General features: G+C 38.3%; 1 protein-coding gene, 1 long non-coding RNA gene and 1 pseudogene across 15 annotated transcripts in view; 1 reads left to right on the forward strand and 2 right to left on the reverse strand.

Annotated features, from left to right (window-relative positions):
* Nucleotides 1-18,837, forward strand: part of BTRC (beta-transducin repeat containing E3 ubiquitin protein ligase) — a 215,185-nt gene extending 196,348 nt beyond the window's left edge. For all 13 annotated transcript variants that reach the window (XM_058187726.1, XM_058187722.1, XM_058187728.1 and 10 more), the window contains 3 exons: nt 514-592; nt 8,305-8,498; nt 14,824-18,837. In XM_058187726.1, coding sequence (XP_058043709.1) covers nt 514-592; nt 8,305-8,466 — 241 coding nt within the window. In that variant the 3' untranslated portion in view covers nt 8,467-8,498; nt 14,824-18,837. The remainder of the gene's footprint in view (nt 1-513; nt 593-8,304; nt 8,499-14,823) is intronic.
* On the reverse strand, nt 4,340-24,809 carry LOC131200644 (uncharacterized). 2 transcript variants are annotated; one of them, XR_009155676.1, is made up of 3 exons: nt 23,524-24,809; nt 21,407-21,580; nt 4,340-4,790 (listed from the first exon to the last, which is right to left on the reverse strand). It is a non-coding gene; the product is annotated as an uncharacterized LOC131200644 (long non-coding RNA). The 2 variants fall into 2 exon arrangements; XR_009155677.1 differs by lacking the exon at nt 23,524-24,809 and adding an exon at nt 22,252-22,333.
* Nucleotides 9,217-14,809, reverse strand: LOC131200642 (G2/mitotic-specific cyclin-B1-like; annotated as a pseudogene).
* Nucleotides 24,810-24,925: the final 116 nt, after the last annotated feature.

Here is a 24,925-nt window from a genome sequence, read left to right on the forward strand (position 1 = left end):
TGTGAGTTTATGTATATTTTGTATATTTTAGCTTGTGATTGTTGGTCATAATACCCGGTATTTGGTCTGGGAAGTCCGGGGGGGTGGGGGGAGGGGGGGAAATGATACATGGATTGGTTATTAATGTACAGTAATGATTGAAGATATGAAACTAAAATTTGAAATGATATTGGGGCTACTCGACTGCCATTTCAGAAAGAAAGGGAGAGAGGAGTAGAAGGAGGGAAGAAAGTAGGTAGGAAGGAGTTGAGAAGGAGGAGGGGAATAAGAAGGTTAGAAAGGGTGGAAGAGGGGAGGAGTGGAGAAGGAGGAGAGGAAGTAGTAAAGTGAAGGAGATGAAGGAGGGGAAAGTAGTAGAGGGTAGAGGGAGGTTGTGAAGAAAGGAAGTGGCAGTCGGGCAGGCCCGAATTAGCAATAAATAAAAATTAATGATTAATGATAGATAACAGATTGTACATAAATATGATGTTGGAAAACGAAAAAAAAATTGTATTCTTTTTTTTCCCTTATCAGAAAAATTAAGGTCTGGGATCTGTTAGCAGCGCTCGATCCCCGTGCCCCTGCTGGAACCCTCTGCCTGCGCACTCTTGTGGTAAGAGCTTTCAATTGACTGTGTTCTAATATTAATATATAATGAAATTTCATTAATATATAATGAAATGGAATTTGGTGAATAACAGAAAAGGGGAGTTAATAGGCAATGTAAGCCTAAAACTCCTTTAATGTCTTATATCAGAGATAATCAACCTTTTTATAGCTACCGCCCACTTTTGTATCTCTGTTAATAGTAAAATTTTCTAACCGCCTACTGGTTCCACAGTAATGCACCGTGTATCGTCGTCTACAAATGCCTCTTGCGCATTGTGGATTGGGTTGGGGGGAGGGGCACCGGCTACCAGCTCTGCTTGTCTGTTACAGCTGGGTGGTATGGGGGAGATGCGCGAGCTATTCTGGGATGAGGCTCTTTTGTTTGCAGTCGCACTAGCGCCATTTAGTTTCACTTACGTAAGGTGAACTAAACTTATGCGCGGGCAATACAAATAGTATATTTTCATAAATTTAAATTGTCATGGGGAATTTTATGAAAACCTAAAATATTTTTAAATAATTAAATAATTAAAATATTTTTAAATAATGCTATGTATTTTTTTAAAAAAAAATAATTTTAATTTTAATTAAAATAAAAAAAAGGAAAGTGCTTCAGTATCGGACAAAACCCCTACTGCCCACCATGAAAGCTGGAACGCCCACTAGTGGGAGGTAGGGACCAGGTTGACTACCACTGTCTTAGATAGATTGACTGAAGCAACCTGCTAAATCCTTTCCATCTAACATGCTATTTTTAAGTATATTCACTAAATCCAGATTAATTTTGAACCAAAAGACGGTGGTTCAAAAAATTTTGGATTGAAATTTGGCTCATCCACAAAAAATATGACATCTGTTTTGATTGAGTTTTTAATAGATGAGATATATATATAAAATAATAGAGCTCTAGTGTTAGAATTCATCACTGCATAAAGAGGAAAAGATACAGTACACTAAGGTGGAAGAGTGGCATCATACCATAATTTGGGACATAATTTGGGTAAATATATATTTGTAGTTCTCACATGTCCAATTCTGGAGTGAAGTTATGAATTAAGCAGAGGAAAAGCACTATTGTACAATTTAAGGCCTAATTATAAAAGAGATTACCCACAACCTGGCACTCAAAAAGAACATTACTATTCAATTCCAGAAGCAAAATAAGAAATTTGAAATAGTGAAATTTGGAGTCCAGAATGAAATGCCTGTAAACGAAAGAATTCCCACAATCAAGTTGCAAGGGTAGCCAATCATATAAGCAATAATTGCTTCCAATGTTGTCCCACATAGATTTATATGGAAAACTGTAACTTCCTTTTTTTTTTACTTAGCTGGTGCTTATCAAATTTGATTTGGCTGCAAAGACCATCCACTTAATAGTGAGCTAGTATAAAATACTCTATTTTAGAACATAATAGCTATTTTCAACTTTTTGATAATTTAGTTCAGTGCCACACATCTAGGATAAGTGTCTGTATAATCTAGATCAACTCCTGGGCAGATGGTCGCAGGCTAGAGGGGAATTATTCTGGATCTTGTGCTTAGGTTTGGCTCATTTGTTACAGACGACGTGGTGAGATCAACTGACCCATCTTCTTCTTCTGAAATTTCTTCCTCTGATGAGAATAATGTATATCCATTGTTTACAGAAGTAAACCACTTTATCAGAAGTCAAATTTCATAGGCCAGATTAGTAGCTTTTGCCCAATATGCCTAAATATATTTTTATCATCTACAAGCGATGAAGGGAAGTGAAAAAAAGAGCCACTTTGATTTGTCTTCTAATGGAAAGGTTTAAATGTGTGGGAAGCAGAGTAGAATTCATTAAGCATAAATGAGGTGCTAGGGGAGTCAGTATCCATTACCCTTGAGTGATTATGTTCACACTTCAGCTGAGACTGAATTGTGAATCCTGCTGCTCATGGCTAAGCTGCTAAGGTAAACAAACCCTAAGATTTCATTGCTTCATTAAAGTTGTCTCCTACTTTATCCAAGGAAGGATAGGCAGAAACATTTAAGTTTTAGATGTTTACACAATTTGGGAAAATATCTTAGCCATTGTTGTACTGTCTTCAGTATCTGGAATTAAATTTGTGTTATCCAATGAACAAAGTATTTGTTTTTGTTTTTTGTTCAATTTTTAGGCAGTGTGAATAGTCCATATAATATGTACATTGCATAAGAATATAACAAATGTTTTCTTGAATGAGACCAATGAACGGGCCAAGATTTTAGCAACAGCAGGAGTTAACAGTTATTACACAGTTATTATAGTGTAGTTCAAATTCTTTCTTATGTACAGTGGGGCAAAAAAGTATTTAGTCAGCCACCAATTGTGCAAGTTCTCCCACTGAAAAAGATGAGAGAGGCCTGTAATTGTCATCATAGGTATACCTCAATTAGGAGAGACAACATGAGAAAACACATCCAGAAAATCACATTGTCTGATTTGTAACGAATTTATTTGCAAATTATGGTGGAAAATAAGTATTTGGTCACCTACAAACAAGCAAGATTTCTGGCTCTCACAGACCTGTAACTTCTACTTTAAGAGGCTCCTCTGTTCTCCACTCATTACCTGTATTAATGGTACCTGTTTGAACTTGTTATCAGTATAAAAGACACCTGTCCACAACCTCAAACAGTCACACTCCAAACTCCACTATGGTGAAGACCAAAGAGCTGTTGAAGGACACCAGAAACAAAATTGTAGACCTGCACCAGGCTGGGAAGACTGAATCTGCAAAAGGCAAGCAGCTTGGTGTGAAGAAATCAACTGTGGGAGGAATAATTAGAAAATGAAAGACATACAAGACCACTGATAATCTCCCTCAATCTGGGGCTCCATGCAAGATCTCACCCCGTGGGGTCAAAATGATCACAAGAACGGTGAGCAAATATCCCAGAACCACACGGGGGGATCTAGTGAATGACCTGCAGAGAGCTGGGACCAACGTAACAAAGGCTACCTTCAGTAACACACTACACCGCCAGGGACTCAGATCCTGCTGTGCCAGACGTATCCCCCTGCTTAAGCCAGTACATGTCCGGGCCCGTCTGAAGTTTGCTAGAGAGCATTTGGATGATCCAGAAGAGGATTGGGAGAATGTCATGGTCATATGAAACCAAGTAGAACTGTTTGGTAGAAACTCAACTCGTTGTGTTTGGAGGAGAGAGAATGCTGAGTTGCATCCAAAGAACACCATCCCTACTATGAAGCATGGGAGTGGCAACATCATGCTGTGGGGCTGTTTCTCTGCAAAGGGACCAGGACGACTGATCCACGTAAAGGAAAGAATGAATGGGGCCATGTATCGTGAGATTTTGAGTGCAAACCTCCTTCCATCAGCAAGGGCATTGAAGATGAAACGTGGCTGGGTCTTTCAGCATGACAATGATCCTAAACACACCGCCCGGGCAACAAAGGAGTGGCTCCGTAAGAAGCATTTCAAGGTCCTGGAGTGGTCTAGCCAGTCACCAGATCTTAACCCGATAGAAAATCTTTGGAGGGAGTTGAAAGTCCGTGTTGCCCAGCGACAGCCCCAAAACATCACTGCTCTAGAGGAGATCTGCATGGAGGAATGGGCCAACATACCAGCAACAGTGTGTGAAAACCTTGTGAAGACGTACAGAAAACGTTTGACCTCTGTCATTGCCAACAAAGGTGTTCTGTTTCCCTCCCCCAATACTCCCAGCAAAGAGTCAGTCAGAGGCCTCCTTTTCTCCTTTTATTAACATAGATACATGTCCTGGCCACGTCTACCCACGGGCCTGCCAAGTTTCTGGAGATAACGAGGAAATTATAGATAAGGCCAGAATTACTCACGAATATATTCTTCCCTCCATTGATACAGTTTGCCCGCCCAAATTCATTGCTTTGTCCAAGACAAAAAACCAGGAAGTCCCGCCTCCTATTTATAGTCTCTGCAGATGTCACTGCATGACAATCATGACTTGGCTTCCTCCCAACGCTGTTTCTGCTGCGCGCGCCGGTCACGCCTCCGCAACCTTGCATCACTCCAAAACTGTTCTTGGGGCGTTGCCAAATCAGAAGAAGGCTCCAGAGAATCAGGCCTTGCCGGCCCCTCCTCCTCCCTTTGAGTGGGTGCCAGGGAGGGAGAGGGCTCAAGAGAAGCAGGGCTTGCCAGGTCTTCTCCCTCACTTTCTGAATCATCCGAGTCCAGGAGTCTGGGTCCAGGAACCTGGGTCACAACAAAAGGATATATAACAAAGTATTGAGATGAACTTTTGATATTGACCAAATACTTATTTTCCACCATAATTTGCAAATAAATTTGTTACAAATCACACAATATGATTTTCTGGATGTGTTTTCTCTAGGCTGGCCTAGAGTTTAGTTTTAAAGTTAATTTTAAATGGGGTTTTGTATTATTTTAACGATAGTTTTAAATTCAGCCTAATGTAATAAGTTTTTTAAATGTTGTTTTAACTTGTATTTATTCTTATGTTTTTTATAAGGCTGTGAACCGCCCTATCTTCGGGAGATAGGGCGGTATAAAAATTTGAATAATAAATAAATAAATAAATAAATGTTGTTTCTCCTAGTTGAGATATACCTATGATAACAATTACAGGCCTCTCTCATCTTTTTCAGTGGGAGAACTTGCACAACTGGTGGCTGACTAAATACTTTTTTGCCCCACTGTATTCAGTTCTTAATACTTTGAATATTTTGATATTTTTAGCAGAAAATGCTAGCCAAGAAAAGATGGTAACTTCAATAATATATGTTGGAAAAACAGAGTGGCTAGTGGAAGAATATTTTCTAAATATACTAAGCATGACTACATGCAAAATGGAAATATGTTTTGTTACATTTTATGAGATTGTTTTCTGCGACTGCGGTTCAAAAGAACAAAACCTGAACCAGTTCAAGGATCCTGTTTTGTTAAAAAAAAACACGTTGATACATTTTAAGTGTTTCAGTCATAGAAACAAGCCTCTTGCTCTCTTAATTTCATCTAGAGCCAGTGTTCATGTTCTGTGCTACCAGCAAACCAATTTGCAAAAAGATTGGCAAAGGGGAAAAAATTAAATATTTCTGAAATTTCCTGTTATGAAAGTTCTTTTCCATGTGCTGCCTTGTGCCTTCCTTGCACTTAGGTTCAAATGTATATATTATTTCTTCGTCCTTGGTATATAATAATTGAAAGAAAAGTAAGGAAAGTTTACTAGGCTAGAGCAGTAATAATAATAATAATAATAATAATCCTTAATAATAAGAAGAAAAAGATTATAGAGCCCTTATCCTTTCATACACCCTTTTCAAATCAGTTACATCCTTCATGGAAAAAAATGAATTCCAGTCAACCCATTGACACAAATGGGGTAATTTTCAAAAATGTTTTAAGATAAACTTCATCTTAATCTAAATTGTCATATAACTCTAACCTTGCATGAAACGACCAATATGGATTTCTACCCCAATAATTCATTTTCAGATGTACCTGTTTTGGCAGCCTGCTATTGGCTGGCTGCCAAAAAACAACTAAGAAAGAATTACACTTTCTGCCTGGTGGAATGAGAACATTAATAAAACAAAGATCTGTTGCTGCCCAGGAGAGAGGCCACGCCCTGGGAAGCACAAAAGAATTCTCCCAGCCCCAGTGCCACATTTACATTGTAAACAGAACAAAAAGTGCAGCCATGCATACTACCTTGCTCAGCAAAAGCAAAAGTGCTAAAGATACACAAGAATTGCAGCAAACAGATCAAACCACTAAGTGCAAACATGCTTTTGCAGCACAATCCACCATAGACTGCATCAGCATTGCAGAAGAGCAGGCACAGTGCGCTTAGCAGGCCATCTGGCATACGGTGGTAACATTTTTAAATATATTCTGAAGTTTCCAGAAATGAATCCTTTTCAAGTGCATTGTTACTCAAAAACTCCAAAAGATCTAATATTCAAATAGCTGAGCATAACACTTTGGCAGAGGAAAGATGAGCAAATTAAGGGCTTGATGAATTTAAAAGAGGATGTGCATTCGGTGCATGCTCTTTTGTCCTGCTGTTTGCAAAGTGTTTAGAATTTTTTTGAAAATGAGAACTAACTGCTTATATAAATGCATTCTGAATCTCAGGAAAAAAGAGTATGCACAGAACGCACACATGCCTAAGGTCATGTCATATACTAATTGTACTTTTTGCATTTACAATTGATAATATTTGCTGAGTAAGATGTGTGTGAAAAGCATTTGGTATTACTTTTACTATTTACAATATACTGTTGTCCTTATCTAGTATTTCTTGCTTTTGCTGGCCTACATATCAATCTACTCACGTGAAGACAGGATTTCCCATAAGATTCTTTACAAAAACCTGCACTAGCTCACCTTCCAGGCTTCAGATAGTGGCAGGGTGGGAGGAGCATCATAGCTTCAGGGGTAGTGATAGCATTTTTACTACCGTCTGGCGAGTACATTCACCAGAACTTTATGTTTGTGTGTATCATGAGCACACCTAATTAAGCAATTCCCTTCAAAGAAGAAACCATAATTTTTTGGAGGACGGACTGGTTGATTTAGGAAAACAAGGAGAAAGGAAAGTTAGAGAGACTCACATATAAATTGCAAAACTTGTTTTATAAAGAACAACCTATACAGCTTGAATAAATGATTCAAGCTGTAGTGTGTCTTAAAGGCAAGTAACCAGTTATATTTAATATATCACCAGACACCATGATTCCAGCATGAGTCCAATAATCCCTAATAGTAATTTCCTCTGTGAAAGCAGAATCTTTCTCCAACCAGAGTCAGATCCAAAATGGCTCCCTCCCTGTACTACGTGGTCCACAAATACCTGGTTTTTATCTCCTAACTCCATCACTTGTCCTAAGCCAATAGCAAAAGAGACATGATAAGTTTTCGGCTGTATTTCTTCAAACTGGGGAAATCAAAATATAAGACAACTTCCTAGCACATCATCTAAAATAGAACAGGGCATTCAGAATTCTTTCATCCAAAGTCGTCGTATTTTGTTCAGTACTTGAACCAAAATAGCTTGTTTTGTGCTTGAACATACATGACATATGTTGCTTGTTTTGTACTGAACTAGCTGGTGCTTTAATAGCCCAAATGGACATTGTTTTGCACATGCATGGTATATACCCACATTTACAGTGGGCTTAGATTGCCAACGTATTTTTAACTTTCTCCTTAACTATCCATGCCTTGAAAATCTGTTCAGTAAATAATAACAATGATTCAATTATACCTCAAGATACTAGTAAATATTAGATAAGCAAATAAGCACTGTGCAGTTATTACTTTGGCTATTCAGACTTTGAAAATGATTTGCAAGAATTCTTTTGGACTTCCCATGAATGCAACATCTCTCTGCTATTCATTAAAGCGCGTGGCCATCCCCCCCCCCTTTTTTTTTTTGGCTTCAGCAAGAGCCTGAAAAACAGTGCTATTGCTTTAAGGAAGCTATTCTAAATTTCATGCTAACTCATGCTGAGTTTGGGCTCATGCAAGATATGAAACATTCTTGCAAGCTATTGTTAAAGGCCTTCATTACTTCCACTGGTCCTTGAAATATTGCCAGTGGAAGTAATGAAGTTATGAACCATGTTTCGGGCCATATTTTTCAAAGATCTATTTCCCTTAGAAATATAGAATAATTACAAAATACATTTTATTTGTATCCAATAACTGGAAAAGTTTGATTTTGGGTTGTCTTTCCTCTATCTAGGAACATTCTGGCAGAGTTTTTCGACTCCAGTTTGATGAATTTCAAATTGTCAGCAGTTCACATGATGATACTATCCTTATCTGGGACTTCCTGAATGATCCAGCTACGCAAGCAGAATCAAACCGCTCCCCATCCAGAACATATACTTACATATCCAGATAAATGGTACTATACTCTAGATTACAGTTGCACAGGTAAAGACAAAACAATTCTAAGAGACTGTGATTTTTACAAAAGTACAACTCAGGATGTTGGAGGGAATTCTGACCACCTTTATTAGATCAACCTCTAGGGCCATCCATCCTCTTTCAAACACTATAGCAATAACAAAATAGGCAGTTCTAAACTGAGGAACTGCCTATTTCAACTTAAATGTACTTTAATCTTATATGAATGACCATTTGTGCAGTAATTTGAAATTTTAGATTGCCAGCCATAGGGAAGCACTTCATGTGCCTAATCTGTTTCAGCAAAGGCATGTTGTGTTTCAGGGCAGGCCCACAGAAACGTCTCTTCCCACTTAAGGCATTTCTGTGAGACTGAGCTGATACTGCAGTTGATTCATCAGAAACTATGCTGCCCCTAGCATTCAAGCAGGCCAGAGATTCAGGCTATCAGTTATCACATTGATTAATGTGTATGTAGCCTCATTGAGCAGCCCATAGAGTTCTTCAGTTAATCCCAAGAGAAGTCTCTTGGTAATCCATAGAGATCCTATGGAGTTAATATCAAGAGAATTTCCTCAGTACAGCTTATAAAAAGTACCTTTTAAATCAGGGGTCTCCAACCTTAGCAACTTTAAGACTTGTGGACTCCAACTCCCAGAGTTCCTCAAAGCAAAGCTGGCTGAGGAACTCTGGGAGTTGGAGTCCACAAGTCTTAAAGTTGCTAAGGTTGGAGACCCCTGATTTAAATAGCTCTGGGCTTCAAAAGGAAGACAAGATGCATCATTCATGGTGATTTATCCTATAACCTTGGTTGTAAACTGGCAACCAAGGTATATGTGACAGTAAGAACACAAGGTCTGTGATAGAGTGTCCCAGAAAGAGAGGTAAAGTGGAACCTTCCACCTGTCTGAACTGTTAGTCATGCCTCTGTAACCTTTCTGCAATGTAGAAGCATGTTGTATCATGCTTTCTTGGTTCCAAAATGTCAAGCTTGATTCAGGCCATTATACTCCAGACCCCATATATTTAAATGGTCTTTATGACTCATGCTGGCAGGATTAGTTCCCCCATTATATCTGGCTTTCAACTCTGTAGTTATCCAAGATTGTATCCACTTTCTGATCTGTTGTGTATGGACAACCAAAGAGCAGCAATTGGTATGTCTACCTTCTATTGCTTTTATAGCTTTCTATTTTATATATACTGTAAAAGCTCTTCCTTTTGAGACTATCCACAGATATCATCTGATATAATCAGAGTCATATGTCTGAGCAAAGATATGGAAGAAATGCAATATGCCAGGTGCCATGTGATCTGAAGCATTTAACACAGAATAATAATTTTCTATGTTGACATTGGATGATACCTACACACTTAATACCTACATAATACCTACACACTTTGAAGATAGTGCCACTATGTGTCAATAACAGCAAAAAAATGATCCGAGGAAAGATCATATTTTATTCCAGAGAATCTCAAATGAGCTATTATGACAGCTGTAGATTTAGAGAACCGTGGGGGAGGGCAATACCTAACCCAAAGGAAAGCCAATAAGCTTGCGTTGTCTTCACTTTAAAACACAGAAAACAATGAAAAATGAAATAGGCATCCTTTAAATCCATTAGTGAAAAATAGTGTTCCTTTTCAAGGAAGGGAAGAATGGATATGAGAAACCTTATGGAATCTTTGGATTGATAGGAAACAATTTACATTCCAAAAATCAAAACTGACCCAAGTACGCCATTTTCCTCTCAGTAGAGCAATATATCACAAAACTCAGATTTCAGTTTAAAGCATGGAAGTCTTTCAGTGGCTCCTTTAGAAAGTACCATGCATATCGTCCTTTAATGACCCCTCCCTTATTGAGAACCAGGCCTGTGCACTAAACAGTAAACCAGTTTTTAAATCTAATTGAGGATAGCATCAGTTTTACTACTAAGAGTCCTTCTCTGTCAAACAGCATGTCTTTAATGCATGCCTTTGCTTTCTGCATGAGACCTGTGGAGTAGAGCCAGGCATGCTGATGTAGGGTGATAGTGTCAGCTATAGTTTTAGATGCACAATTGCCAATGAAATTGGCAGTGTTTTTCTCCTGCTGAGCAACCCATGTTGTTTTTTCTTGGAAGAGTTTAACAATGTCCTTTTTTCTTGTAAATACTTACCATGCCAACCAATATTCATGGCTCCCTAGGAGGGTAGATCGACACAACTTAGTAATGGACATGTCCTTTTTACCACTAACACATATACTAACTACCAATGCCTGCTGTGATTTGGTAGCTCACTATTGCTTTATGCAGGTCCAGGGAGTGCAGATACCCAAAAAAGCGGAAAATCTTATATCAACCTTCTATAGCTCCTGGCAGCGTACAAGACTTTGGAGCCTTTCCACAGACACCAGACAGTGCAAATTACATTAAACAAGTTACATTCAGTTACATGGTACCTGAATAAATAGGCCATTAGGAAATCCCTCACCCAGTTGTAGGTTCAAATTTAGAACTACAGTAGAATCAAAATGTATCTCATCACAGCTCGTTTTCTGGGCAGGATATTTTAACAGATTCATTGAGTCAGTCACTTACTATCTCATGACTGGCATCTGCACCCAACTGTTATTGTCATCTTGCTTCACTGTGGGAACAAGCAAACATAGAAATGTTTGCAGCCCAGAACAGATAGAATACTGAGAATCCCACTAGGGCCAGCATCAGTTCTAGTTCATCACTTTCCATTCTGTTGGTCAAATGCCTTTGTTTTATCCCCTTCTTCTGTTTTCTTTCCTTTGTCTTGATGAAGATACTTTTTGGCTTACGCCCTTATATCATTCCCTCATCCTTGGTTTGCTTTTTTCCTCCTTGGGACCTAAGCAGAATTCCATTGTCAGCATGCACACCATACCCTAATTCACACTAAGAAAGGGTAATGCAATAACCTAACTTAACATCTGAACCCTCGGTATCCACTTGGGAACATCAGAGAGGCTGAGTTCTCAAACAACACCAGATTATGAATGCAGCATAGAAACAAAACTATAATGTTAATGATTCTCAAATTTTGTGGCTATAAAGGCATAAACCTGCTTAAATATTTCCTTGAACCAGAGGTGGGTTTCAGCAGGTTTTGATCAGTTCTGGAGAACCGGTAGTGGAAATTTTGAGCAATTCAGAGAACTGGTAGTAAAACTTCTGACTCGCCCCGTCCCCATCTATTCTCTGCTTCCCAAGTCCCAGCTGGTCAGGAAGAAATAGGGATTTTGCAGTATCCTTTCCCTGGAGTGGGGTGGGAATGGAGATTTTACAGTATCCTTCCCCTGCCACGCCCATCAAGCCACAACCACAGAACCAGTAGTAAAAAAATTTGAAACCCACCACTCCCTTGAACATATTGTAGATTTCTTCCTATCTCCTCCCACTCTTCTCCCGGGGTTAACCTTGTAGCTACTTCTAGAGGCCCCTTTCAAAGAGTATAATTTTCCACATATTCCCCTATTAGATGTTTCTTTTTTTTTTTTTTTTTTGAAGTAAAAGTAAGGAAGTTTATTAAAAACTTTAAGAGAATATATTATATATACACACACAAGAGTGACACATGCTGTCAGCTTTGTCCAAACAGTTAAATTATATTTATTTCAACAATGGTTTAGCCAGATCTTGTATGACTGTAGAATTTAATGCCGGAAGGGTGCTAATCTTGGCATACTTGCTGCTGGCGTATTTATTCTTGATAGTCATCTGCTTTATAAGGCCACGGTTTACCAACATCACATTCTTTGCCATATGCTGCATCACAGGAATAAGAGTGTCTTCAGTATAATACATGTAGTGTTGAAGAATTGGCGTCCACTCTCCTTCTGCCAGTACTTTAGTAGACAAACAAAAAGCTGCAGCTGCAATCTGGGAGGGAGGATAATGTACCATTTCATAATCCACCAGTGCAAGTTCCATCAGGTATTTTGCCAATGAATTGCTGGTTTATATCTGCCTCTCCAATTTTTGATGCCCTCCTTAAGAAATGCAGCGGAAGAGGGCGGCCAATGATCCAATGGTTAAAATCCAATGATCTTAAGATTTTCATTTCCATTTGCCTGATTTGTAGGTTGGTATAAGTATGATCTATCACATAGGCAAAGTCACCAATTTCTGGTGGAAACATTTCTTCGTATTCGCTAGCAATGAACATGGCTGTTACACCAACCAGTTGTAGCATCCTTTTGGCTATTTTGTTGTTCTGAAGAAACCGATCTATTATGGCAACCGTCATGTACATGGTCTCTTGTAACAGTTTGAATTTCATCTGAACTTGCACAAGCCAGTCAATTAGGATTGCCCGCATATTTCCAGTAATTTCCTGACCTGCTAAGTAGTTTGCTTTCACCGATTGCTGACCCTCAAGAACTTTCAGGTAGTTGTAGATGTCCTTCACATATTCACTGCAAAGGTTTGGATCAGACACATCATCTGTATCTACATCTTTCACTTCAAACAGTACATCCGAGAAAGCCTGGCATAATATGTCCTCTGCTGGAGCACAGCCAGATGTTTCCATGGGGCTTGGGGATAGAGACTCCAACTTAACAGGTTGTGGTATTGGTTTTTCTTCTTTCACAGGTTCAATTGGTTTTTCAGTAGGTTTTGGGATTTTCCGAGTAGTCACTTTGTCCACAGCTGTAGGCTTTAACATTTCCTTTTTCACTACATCTTTACACTGTGGCTCACAAGCTTTGTTGCTGATGTCTCCCAAAGCAGTCCTAGACCTCAAAGCTGGCTTGCTAGCAGCAACCCCTCGCTTACTGAGGGCCATTGCAGGTTTTGTTTTGTTCTCAGATTGACTTTTGTGTTCCTGGTGACCCGCAAAGCCATGGCCTAGGCTGGATTCCTAGATCCTCACAATCCGTCTGCTCCTAATCTCTCCCTTGCTCACCCAGGACCAAAAGACAGTGGATTACTGCTACTGCATGAGTCCGATCTATTAGATGTTTCTTTAAAGGTTGCTCAAATTGTTGACTTTTTCATCCCATCCAGTTTTATTCTACCATAAAGTATGGAACTCAGTGATGATGGGTGTAATGGAAAGGCCTTCAAGCCAATGACTTTATGCCTTTTATGTTTATTGTTGAGACAGCATTTCTAATTGGCATCACTTTCACATGCAAAATCATTAAATATTGTCTTGTGGGTTGTGATGAACTGCCTCTGATACATTGTTGCGTTTTACCACTAGGTGTTTCTTTCCTTCTCAAAGCTATTTTGAAATGTCAATCTGGCACTTCCCTCCCTCACCCCCTAACTGAGCAATTAATTGGAATGGAACTGAATCATTTGGATATGCTTTAGGCTCCCCCCTCCCACCTTTTATCTAACCCCATACTGTATGAACCATATTTGTGTCAAAGTTTCTTGCTATTAACAAGCCTTTCTCAAATTAGATGAATTGCAGCCATTAGTCTCTTTTGTTAGTTCATCGATAAGGTATCTTGTCACTTTCACAAGACCAGCAGCTTTAACCATACACCTTAGATTGGTCTCCTCCTGGACAAACATATGAGAATGGTTTGCTTTGAACAAGAAGGCTTAGCAGACCTATCTCCAGTGTGCTCAAGATCAAGTGTGCCTTTTTAAGTAAAAAAGTCATCTGTCTTGTGTGAATCACAGATATTGTGATGAACAATAGCTTATATACTCTTATGACTTTCAAATGTTCAGAAATGGAAGAATGGAGTCTAATTTATCAGTTATCCAAAGCAATCACTTATGATCTCTATTAAACCTATATTATAATACAGCCTTTGTTTGAAGAGGATCTGCAGGCCACAGCCTGTCATTCGAATTGCAGCAAAGAGGTTGAATAAATGCAGTACAAGCTGATGGTGTCTTTTCTAATTCTTAATTTGTTCATTTATGTTGTGGGTTTATCAGTCTTTTTCTCCTCAGAAATCTACTCTCAAAAATCACTGACAATTAGAACCCCAAAGTATTGTGTTCCAGGTGTACATTTCACAATTATATCATTCACAGAACTGTATGTACATTCATTTCATGCAAGTTCAACTGTATGCATGGTTTTTATTTTAGGTTATGTAAAGGTTTCGGTATATTTTAGGCATTACATATAAATGCAGAAAGACAGAATTCCTCAGTACCCCCAAAAAATGTATTTTCAGTTCTGTACAGCTGTTCATCCATTACATGTACTACGATTAATATGACAAATGTACAAAAGAAGTATAAATGTTCATTCAAATAAAATTAATAATGTAGTCTTCTCTAATTTGTAAAGCATTTAAATTAAGTTCTAGTTACAAAGTTATAAATGACAAATAATTATTTTCTTTCTTTCTTTTCCCCAGACTGAGCTGCAATACTTAAATGATCTGCCAATGCCAGGGCAAAAGATTTATCTTCAAAACAGATTGTTGAAGAGACAGAGGCTCTCAGTCGCTTTCGGAACCAAGTTCTCATGCAGTTGATCTCAAAAAAGTTCTTCTCAGCACAGCTGACTGCTTGGGTGCTGCTATATCAAAGATTTATTTTATCTTTCCTGAATGACTGATGTGCACACTTTCCGTCTTCACAATGAGTCCCCTCAACAATTCTTATCCCCCATGCTGACTTCCTATAAATATATTTAACATGTCAGAATTTCTTGCTTTGCTCTTAAGCAGAAAAATCATTGCCATCATTCATTCAATTGGGAATCCCTTTTGATGAGCAAGTAAGAGAGGAACAGCGGGCTGATGCCTCTAACTTTTGAGACTTATATAGATGGTCCCCCTCTTTCATTGTAAGATGGCCTTGGACTGTAAAGAATTGCCAGGTTAATGCCAAATGAAGGCCCAGGTGGCCGGAAACTAGTTAAATGGTCATAATGGGAGTTTAAAACAATTTCAGTTAAGACCTTTGCATTTATTTATCTGTATGAAATGTTAGTCTGAGAGATGCTAGTAAATGAAAATGTAAGTTTTATTTGTTAAGTCTAATATTGCTTAAGTGGAGAGGTTTATTGATCATCAATTTCCTTGTTTTGATGGATGCCATATTTAAGGAAGGCATAGTAGAAACAGTTACAGAAACTACAGGGTTGCCCACACACTTATAGCTTCCTACCTTTTTCCTACATCTATATTAAATAAATGCTTGCCAAAAAAAATCTTATTCTTCCTACAAACCTAGTTGAATCATTTGTGAATGAACCAGCATTTTTGTATTCTCCCACCTAATTAGAAAGGAACTTATAAAATAGTTGATATTATGACTCCACATTTCAGCCTTCAAGCTGGAAGCCCAGTTTATGTAGGAAGAGAAAATAGTGGGAGGGAAATTGGTGCAGATTTAGAGATAAATTGGTGCAGATTTAGAGATAAAAATAAACTTGTTCTTTATTTCTAAGTAATCCCATGATAAGGCCATTACGCGGTCACCCTCACCAACTGGGGGTATTGGAAGATAGGAGCTGAATTCAGTTGGCAAAGGTTTTTTTTTAAGTGTGAAATTCCAGAAAACAAAATGCTTATGTTGCTAGAGTAGTAATTGCACCAGTACAAGTCCTAGTAGCAATCTCAGTGGATCCTATGTTGATGGGAACGGAGAATATTTGGGCAGCTGGTTCTGTCTGTGTTTTTCATCCCATATATAATCTATTATCCAGACCCCTATCAACAAGGAAGTATAGCCTGAGACGTTGGTTTTCTTGGGAAAGATGCTAATCCAATATGCAAGTGTGTCTAGAATGTAATTTTTTTGAGTTCAGGATTGTTGTTTTTTTGCTACTACTAATTATTTCCTATAGCAAGAGGAGAAGAAAGAATTAAGTTATGGTTAGAAACTTACTATTACTCTTTAATCATTCATCACTGTTCTCCTATGTACAAGGCCTACAGCTTTTGCCATGTGTGTGACATGCAGTGCAGAATATCAGGAGATTATTCTCATCTTCAAATCAGCATTTCTCAATTTCCACAACTTTAAATGTCTGGACCTGGGAATTCTGGGAGTTGAAGTCCACATATCATAAAGTTGCTGAAGTTGGGAAGCACTGATTCAAATCAATGTTTTCTCTCATGAATGACCTCAGTGTTAGTGCATGTGTGATTGTTTTCTCCTGCTCCTGGGTGGAGTTTTAAATAGGGTAAGAGGTGGCTAGTGCAACTTTGCTTGTATATTCAGTCCTGCTCTTTCCTGCTGTTTTACCCAAACATTTTCCCCAATCTGTTTGTTTTTAAACAAACCAAATACTGGCCAGATAATCTTGATGTATAATAAATGTTTTCATAGAGAAAGTCTCAATTTCAAGGAAAAAGCTGAAATTCAGCTATTTGGATAGAGTTATAATAAAATCATTCATTGCCATGAAAGTGGCCACAAAAGAAATACTTTTTCCTTTCAACTTCACCCTGCATGAACTTGAAAGAAACTTCCTGTTGAATCTCCACTAAGGCTTTGTGGTTCATTGGCTCAAAATATTCACCTTGTGTTTTCTCTTCTCTTAAAAACATTAAATGGATTGATTGAATATGTAATTCTCACATATCTAAAGTAAATTTTGCTTTGGAATGAATACTAACTTGGAATTGTGAATTGTATGTTCACAGTGGAAGCAAATTAGAGCACAACTAAATTTTAGTCATAAGAAAAATTCTTACTATAAAAATTTGTATTTCTAATACTTGCAGTTGTTTATTTAAAACAAAAATGTTCAATTAGGGACACAGCTGAATAAAAGAGTCCCTTGTAATAATGCTGAGCCATTTTCACTGTTCCATCATCAGGGAAGCTGAGCATTTTAAAGATTATATTAAGAATTTATGTATGTTTATTACATTAAAATGGGATAAGCACCCCACTATGCAGTTAACAAAATCTATTTTGATTAAATAAGAGACTAAGGAAAAAGCTTCATGTGTATTCCTCTTTTCTGGTCCCACAGATAACAATCCTTTTGAGCCTGTATGAGTAGTGGGATTTCACACTTCTCAAAATTAAACGTTTGGGGATTTTACTCTCTGAGTGAAATTCTAATAGATCTAGTAACAGCAGCATCAAGAGAATTGTAGGTCTGTGTAATTTCCTGCTGCCCTCTTGGTTTAGGAAAATCTTTTAAAACTATTTAATTTTTTTCATTTTAAGTAGCCTATGTGATGCATTTTAACATTACAAGCTATACATAATTATTTTTTCTTTCCCTACCTAAATAATCAAATTATTATTTTCCTGAAATAGAAAACTTTCCAAAGAGTTGTTTTTCACACTATATCTAGATCAGGGGTCCCCAGCCTTTTGGACCTCAGGGACCACCAAGTTCATAATTTTAAATCCCGCGGACCACTAATACGAATCCAGTGCACTGCTTGCTGAAGCGCGTGGACTCCCAGTGATGGGATGGGGTCCTTCGGGCAATCTCCCTCCCCTCTCTTTCTTTCTCTCTCTCCCTCTCTCTTTCTCTCTCTCCTCCCTCTCTTTCTCTCTCTCACACTCTTTCTCATTCTCTCTCTCTCTACTCTCTCTCTCCCCCCCTTCTCTCCCACTCATTCTCTCTCTGTTTCTTTCTGTCTCTCTTTCATTCTTTCTCTTTCTCTCATTCTCTGACTCTCATTCTTATTTTTTATTTATTTATTTATTTTGTCACAAGAGTATATATAAGCATAAGCATGAAATAACTATAAGATATATAAGCATATATATAAGCATAAGTATGTAATAACTATATGAAATTTGGATACAATCAAAGGAACATTAGGATAGAAACAATAGGCAAGTTGGTGCTCTTATGCATGCCCCTTATAGACCTCTTAGGAATGGGGTGAGGTCGACAGTAGATAGTTTTTGGTTAAAGCTTTGAGGATTTTGGGAAGAGACCACAGAGTCTGGTAGTGCATTCCAGGCATTACAACTCTGTTATTTAAGTCATTTTTTCTGCAATCAAGATTGGAGCGGTTCACATTAAGCTTAAATCTGTTGTGTGCTCATGTATTGTTGTGATTGAAGCTGAAGTAGTCTTCAACAGGAAGGACATTGTAACAGATGATTCTATGAGTTAGACTCAAGTCATGTTGAAGGCGGCGGAGTTCTAAATTTTCTAAACCCAGGATTTCAAGGCATAAGGTATTTTGTTGTAATTAGAGGAGTGGAGAACTCTGTTTCTCTCTCTGTCTCTCTCATTCTCTCTCTTTCGTTCTGTCTCTTTCTTTCATTCTCTCTCTCTCTCTTTCTCTTTTCTCTCTCTCTCTCTTTCTCTTTCATTCTGTCTTCTCTCTCTTTCTCTCTCCCCCTCTCTCCCCCTCTTTCTCATTCTCTCTCTCTCTCATTCTCTTTCTTTCATTCTGTGTTTCTCTCATTCTCTCTCCCACCTCTTTCTCTCTCATTCTCTCTCTTCTCTCCACCCTCTCCCCTCTTTCTCTCTCTCTCTCCCACTTTCTCATTCTCTCTTTCATTCTGTCTCTTTCTCTCTTTCTCTTTCATTTTCTCTCATTCTCTCTCTCTTTCTCTCTCTGTCTCTCTCATTCTGTCTCCTTCTCTTTCTCTCTCCCCCCTCTCTTTCTCTCTCTCTCTCATTCTCCCCCCCCCCCCCATTCTCTTTCTCTCTCTCATCTCATGGGCCAGCCAGTGTCTTGGGCTGAGAGGAAGTCAAGCATCTCCCTGAGAGATGGAGGTGCACAGAGCACAACAAGGGCCAGCAAGATTCACCAAGAGGCTAAGCTTTGCTCCCGCTCTGGAATATGGAGCAAATTTCCATCCCCCTACCTTCCCTTGCCAGGCAAGGAGTGACTGTGAAGGGAAGGCGAGGGGCAGGGACAGCCACTGGTGGGTTCACCAACAGGAAGGTACAGCAGGGGGAAGAAACAACCCGGGGTTCCCGCCACCTGTTGCTTCGGCCTGCCTGCACCATCACCCCCCCTTACACCATTACCTCATTCCGGCCGGCAAGGGCTGCACTGCAAAGTTGCAAGTTGCATAAACCTCCCTCTACGGCTAAGATTTTCAGCCCCACCATGAGCTGCCTGGCTAGTCCCATATTCCAGAGCTCTAGTCACAGGGCTGGCCATTGCTCATCCTGGAGCAGCTCCTCCACCTGGGTGTGCCACGGACCACCAAAATTTTCTCACGGACCACCAGTGGTCCGCGGACCACCGGTTGGTAACCACTGATCTAGATAATCCTCAACCTTCATTTTTCTGACATTGACCTCATATATCCAGCTGCAAGTGAACCAACAACAGTAATGAAAGCACAATTATCCCCTTCATGCTGACTCGAACTGGGTTTTCAGATGCTTGGAATGCCCATTCAGGAAGCAGCATCTCTGATAAAATAATTTTGGCTGCTTCTTGATTTATATCATGCCTACTGGAATAACACAAAGATGCAACTCATCCTTTATAAAGCACCATAGGGAAATTTCTGTTGGTGTTCCCGTCTGCTTTCAAAGCCATAGCCTTTTAAGACTTTGTAGCAGTTTTCTTTTTCAGTAAAGTTACGTATCAAAGAGATTGCCTAGTTTTACAAAATGTAATTGGGCTGTAACTCTTTTGTTTTTAGAGACAGTGCTCATTCAAGTAACTATGATTATTTAGTGGCCTTTCAGTGGTACCAGATAGCTCAGAAATGGGACCTTTGATAAACCTTATAATTGTCTGTGCTATGTAATATTTTATTATCCTTTTTTGGGAATGCTTTCAAATTGGTACAGTCACATTTCTAGATGCAGAAATATCTGCATAGGATTTTAGAGAGCTTTTCTTGAAAAGGTACATGTGATTCATAGGTTGATTTATATGGATAAAAAGCGCAACATTTAAGCTCACAGTAAAAAAAATCAAATCACTAATGAATCCAAACTTAATCTTTATTTGCATATATATTCAGGATTTAGGACAACATTAAATGTTGAGCAAGGCATAGTGAAACTATTATGGCTGTATGAGGAGCTGTATGAGAAAAATAAAACTGAAGAACCATGAAGGTGGACTGTAGATACTAAAGCTCTTTGATCAAAGCAATTCACATTTATTTTGCATGTTTTTAAGAATACATTCACTACAATGAGGGCTACAAATTTCTCATTTGTCTAAATAGGAAATTTAGGTAATTTATGCTCCTCAGATATTTTTAAAAGTGTAGCCCTGACAATCCTTATCTATTGGTTTGGCTAATTTAACTAAGAGAAAAGGGAAGCTGCTGTTAATCCACACAACAGAATATAATAGTAAACCTTTTTAATATCTTCACTCTAAAAGTGTAATTGTCAATTGTATTTTATCCCCTTTCCACAAAAAAATTAGGATGTTACTTCCAAATCTAATAAAACAGAATCATGGCAATGTCTCTAATATATTGTTCTTGTTTGAAAACAAACCTCTCAAAGTCCATTATATGTTTATTGCAACTGCAGGAAATGCAAATAATAACAGGTGATTAGCAAGCAAAGATACAGTCTTATTTGTAACACTGCTCTTTGTTCATTAGTTTCTAGAACTGGTGAGTGCTTTGGAATTTTTGTGATTATGTTTTGGTGATGTGTAGTTTATGTACTAATGCTCACTTGAGCTAAGGTAATGATAAGTGTGTTTTTTTAAAAAAATTAACTCACCCAAAAAAAGAATATAAAGACAAGATTAAGCTGTGAACCTTCTAAGTGTTTTTATTTCTGGAATCTTAAATGAAAAGTCTGTATTCCAAATGCTGTAGCACTGACCTGCAACAGCGTCCTCCTTGAATGTGTCGTTTCTTAATAATATGGTAACCTATTACACTGTCTGGAATAAGCAGAGATGGTGTGTTCTTCACAACAGAAAATATTTACTAAATGGATCCTACAAGATATTTCACTCAAATATCATATTATTAGTTTGGAAGGTATCTTAAAAGCAGCTATTTAAATAATGCCACTGATACAAACATGTAAGATCCAGAATTATTTGGATTATACTTTCTTACCATCTTCACTGAGTCACATCCGCTTCAAAATTCAAAAGCTCTAACTGTCCATAGGCAGGAGTTTGATCCTGACAGGCTCAGGGTTGATTCAGCCATCCATTCTTCTGAGTCAGTAAAATGAGGACCCAGATTGTTGGGGGCAACATGTTGACTCTATAAATGGCTCAGACAGTACTGAAAAGCAATATGGAACAGTATATAAGTCTAATTGCTATTGCTAGTGCTGGAGAGAAAGCTTCACAGTACAGAGTTTCGGTATATAAAATTGATTGTTCCTGTCATATTTATGCTCAGAAACAAAATCCTTGAAAACTGTGAAAGTTTATAATTTAATTCACTAGGAAAAGTTGATGCACAGTCAGGTGGTTGATTAGAAAGTAAAAGAAATATGAAGATTAGAAATAGAATTAATAAGTACTTTCAAAATACAAGGAAATCTGTCATATGATCAATCACTCATAATATTTCACCCCTATGCAGATTTATCAGGCAGGAATCTCTTCAAACTGGTATCTACATATTGGAGGCATTCTTCTCTTTTTCACATTCTAAGATGAGAAAGGAATACATGTGAAGGACTAGGACCAATAGACTCATTTTATTGATGCAATATTCTTGAAAGTTGGTTTCAGAAATCACTGAAGAGATTCCCCCTAATAAATCATAATTTCATTATTCATCGATTAATGAGGTACAATTGGACACAAGTTACAATAGCTGAATTCATATTAAGCCATAAAGAAGGAAAATAGCAATAACACTAGCTATTGCTTCAAAGCCCTCTAAGCAGTTTACAGAGTCAGCAGCATATTGCCCCCAACAATCTGGATCCTCATTTTACTAACCTCAGAAGAATGGAAGGCTGAGTCAATCTTGAGCCAGTGAGAACTGAATTGCCGAACTGCTGGCAGAAGTAGCCTGCAGTCCTGCACTCTAACCACTGCACCACCGCAGCTCTTAAATAAAATGTGTGGAATTCCAAAACTTCCCCCTCCAACCGTTGCAATTATTTTTAAATTTGCAATAGCCTTGCTCAAGCTGAAGTTCTCCAACTCAATCAGATGTATGCCAAGCTAAAGATAGGAGGAAGTTGAAGTCCAGCACAACTGGAGATTACAACCCAAAGTTAGGGAAGGCTGCTTAGTTCATTCCTCAACATTAATGCTGAAGTACTGTTGGAAGTTTAGATATCAGCTGTGAAATTGTGCATCCCAATAAACCCCTAAGGAACAGAAGATGACCAACCTTGTTATGGTACAACGTTAAACAGAACCAGGAGTGCGTAAATGTTTGCATGCGATTGTAATTATTCTGGGATTGAAGAGAAGAAGGACAGATTCTGATTTCTTGGCTGCCATTTGATATACTGGACAGCTACAATAGCTGGAGGGGTTGCCAGTTGCCAGCCAGTAATATATTACCTTTGCAGAATTATCACTTTCTGCAAAAGCTCCCTCCACTCCCTATAAAATACAGTACGAAGTGATTCTTTTATGAGCACAATGAAGAATCTCTGCGCTGGGAAAGGAGGAAACTGCATTCTTTCAATGCTGAAATGTCAAGTCTTCCTGCTCCATGAAGTTAAGTGACTGACCCAACCAAAACTTTCCATATAAAGAAACTTTTGCTTAGGACTTCAAAATGAATTATGCTTATGGGTCCTGTTAATTTTTCTTTGCCAAACCAAGTCTTTCATAAGTAGGCAAAGCTGTTTACTTCTATATTTTGCCTGTTCTTCCAAAATGGAAATGCTAATTCTGGAATCATTGGTTACAGTCACATGATTCCTAAATTAGTTTCTGCTTGGATATTTTCAAGTAGTATTTAAAAAACTAAATAAATAAAACTAAACTAAGTAATTTTCTTTGAAACTAGCAATTCATATTGCTGCTTAAACCCAGAATGACACACCCTGCAGGAAATACTCTTTAAAATGCCAGAAAATTAGAGGACAAGAGTTGTGTTGTATAATGTGCCAATGCAAACAACAAGGTTCATATGGAAGAGAAGCAGAATTCCGAAGGTCACGTGTGGTTAGCAAATACTTTTGAGTATGATTGTCAGAAAACATTCTGTATTTATTAAATGTTTAGAGCTTATCCACACACCTCCCTTACCTCAATACTGAGATGCATAGATCTCTACCTTGCAGCAGAGCCTCTTAGTTCCAGCCAAGATGATCTTGCAAAACATTAGTGTTTCTGTTGGGAAACAGAGCAAATTTTGGCAAACATTCTACGAATATGGAGGAGGCACTTGAGGCCACCCTTGTAGACTGTCCCTTACCATCCAGTCACAAGGCTTCAAGACTCCTCACCCCTCTAAGAGCAGCAACCATGGTCCTGCTGCCGGCAAGAGGAACACTGTGGGGCAGCATTTCCCAAGCAATATAGGCTGGGAGGAAAGGATATCAAGAGCTACATGGGGAAGAACTCTGAAAGTGCCAGCAACTATGGGGCCCTATCAACTTTGAGGAAGGGCCAGAGGGAAGAGTTTCTTTAACATGTGGAGGCAAAATACCTTATTGCTGCCTTATTTCTATTCCTGTGCTCCCAGCTGCGTCAGATCTGCTGCCTATAATTTCTGGAAGTAAACAATTCTAACGTATCTGGAGGGTCCAAGTGGAAAAAATTGCCTCAATTTAAGTCATTCGAGATTAGTAGACTTCCCTCTCACTCAGTATTAAAGTAGATAATCTCTGTCAGAGGATTTAACATAGCAAGGTGTAATTCAGATAAATACAGTGGGAGGGAACAAATTTCAAAGTATGTTTCCCAGTCTTTATTGGCTTAAGGCTGTATCAGACTTCTTCAGACTCATCCAGTTTTCTTGAAAAAATATATTATTGAATAATACTGTCTTGTTTAAAAATCTAAAGCAGAAGTGGGCTAATTTTTTGTACTTGTACTGGGTATCTGCATTTTTGAAATTTACAACTGATATCTCCAGCCAAGATAAGCAGTAAGTCAGGGGTGCAAAGTGGCGAGCCTGAATCATATGTAGCTGGAAGTGAAATTTTCCTTTGTTCCTCGATTTGGGAGGACTATTAAGATTTATGTTAATGTTTATGATGAATTTTTTTAAAAAATTTCCTGCTCCAAATTAAGGAAAATCTTCAGTAATTGCAGTTGATGGAAAAAACTTCAGGAAGTGATTTGAAGATTCCATGTGACTTTGGGATTATAGATGATTTGGAAAGCTATGGGGTGGTATAATCCAAAATGGATTAATCCAAGGTCCAAAATTAAGGAATCCCTAAGTGGTTTATTTCATCCCTATTTTCATCGTTCACATTTGGCTGTGATGTTGTGCTCTGTGTGTATATATACCACTGGGTACATACTAAACCACTGTGTTTGTATATATCATACACAAATGATGCAGGTCAAGAAACATGCTTAAATTCCAAGGAATGGTAAGAAAGAACATGACAACATTATTTAGGTCAGACTAAACATCAAGTTTGCTTGATTAGAATGTGAGTCTGATATTTGTTTATACAAACAAATATTTTGTTTA

The sequence above is a fragment of the Ahaetulla prasina genome, chromosome 6 (genome assembly GCF_028640845.1).
Source record: "Ahaetulla prasina isolate Xishuangbanna chromosome 6, ASM2864084v1, whole genome shotgun sequence".
In the NCBI taxonomy this organism is placed as follows: Eukaryota; Metazoa; Chordata; class Lepidosauria; order Squamata; family Colubridae; genus Ahaetulla; species Ahaetulla prasina.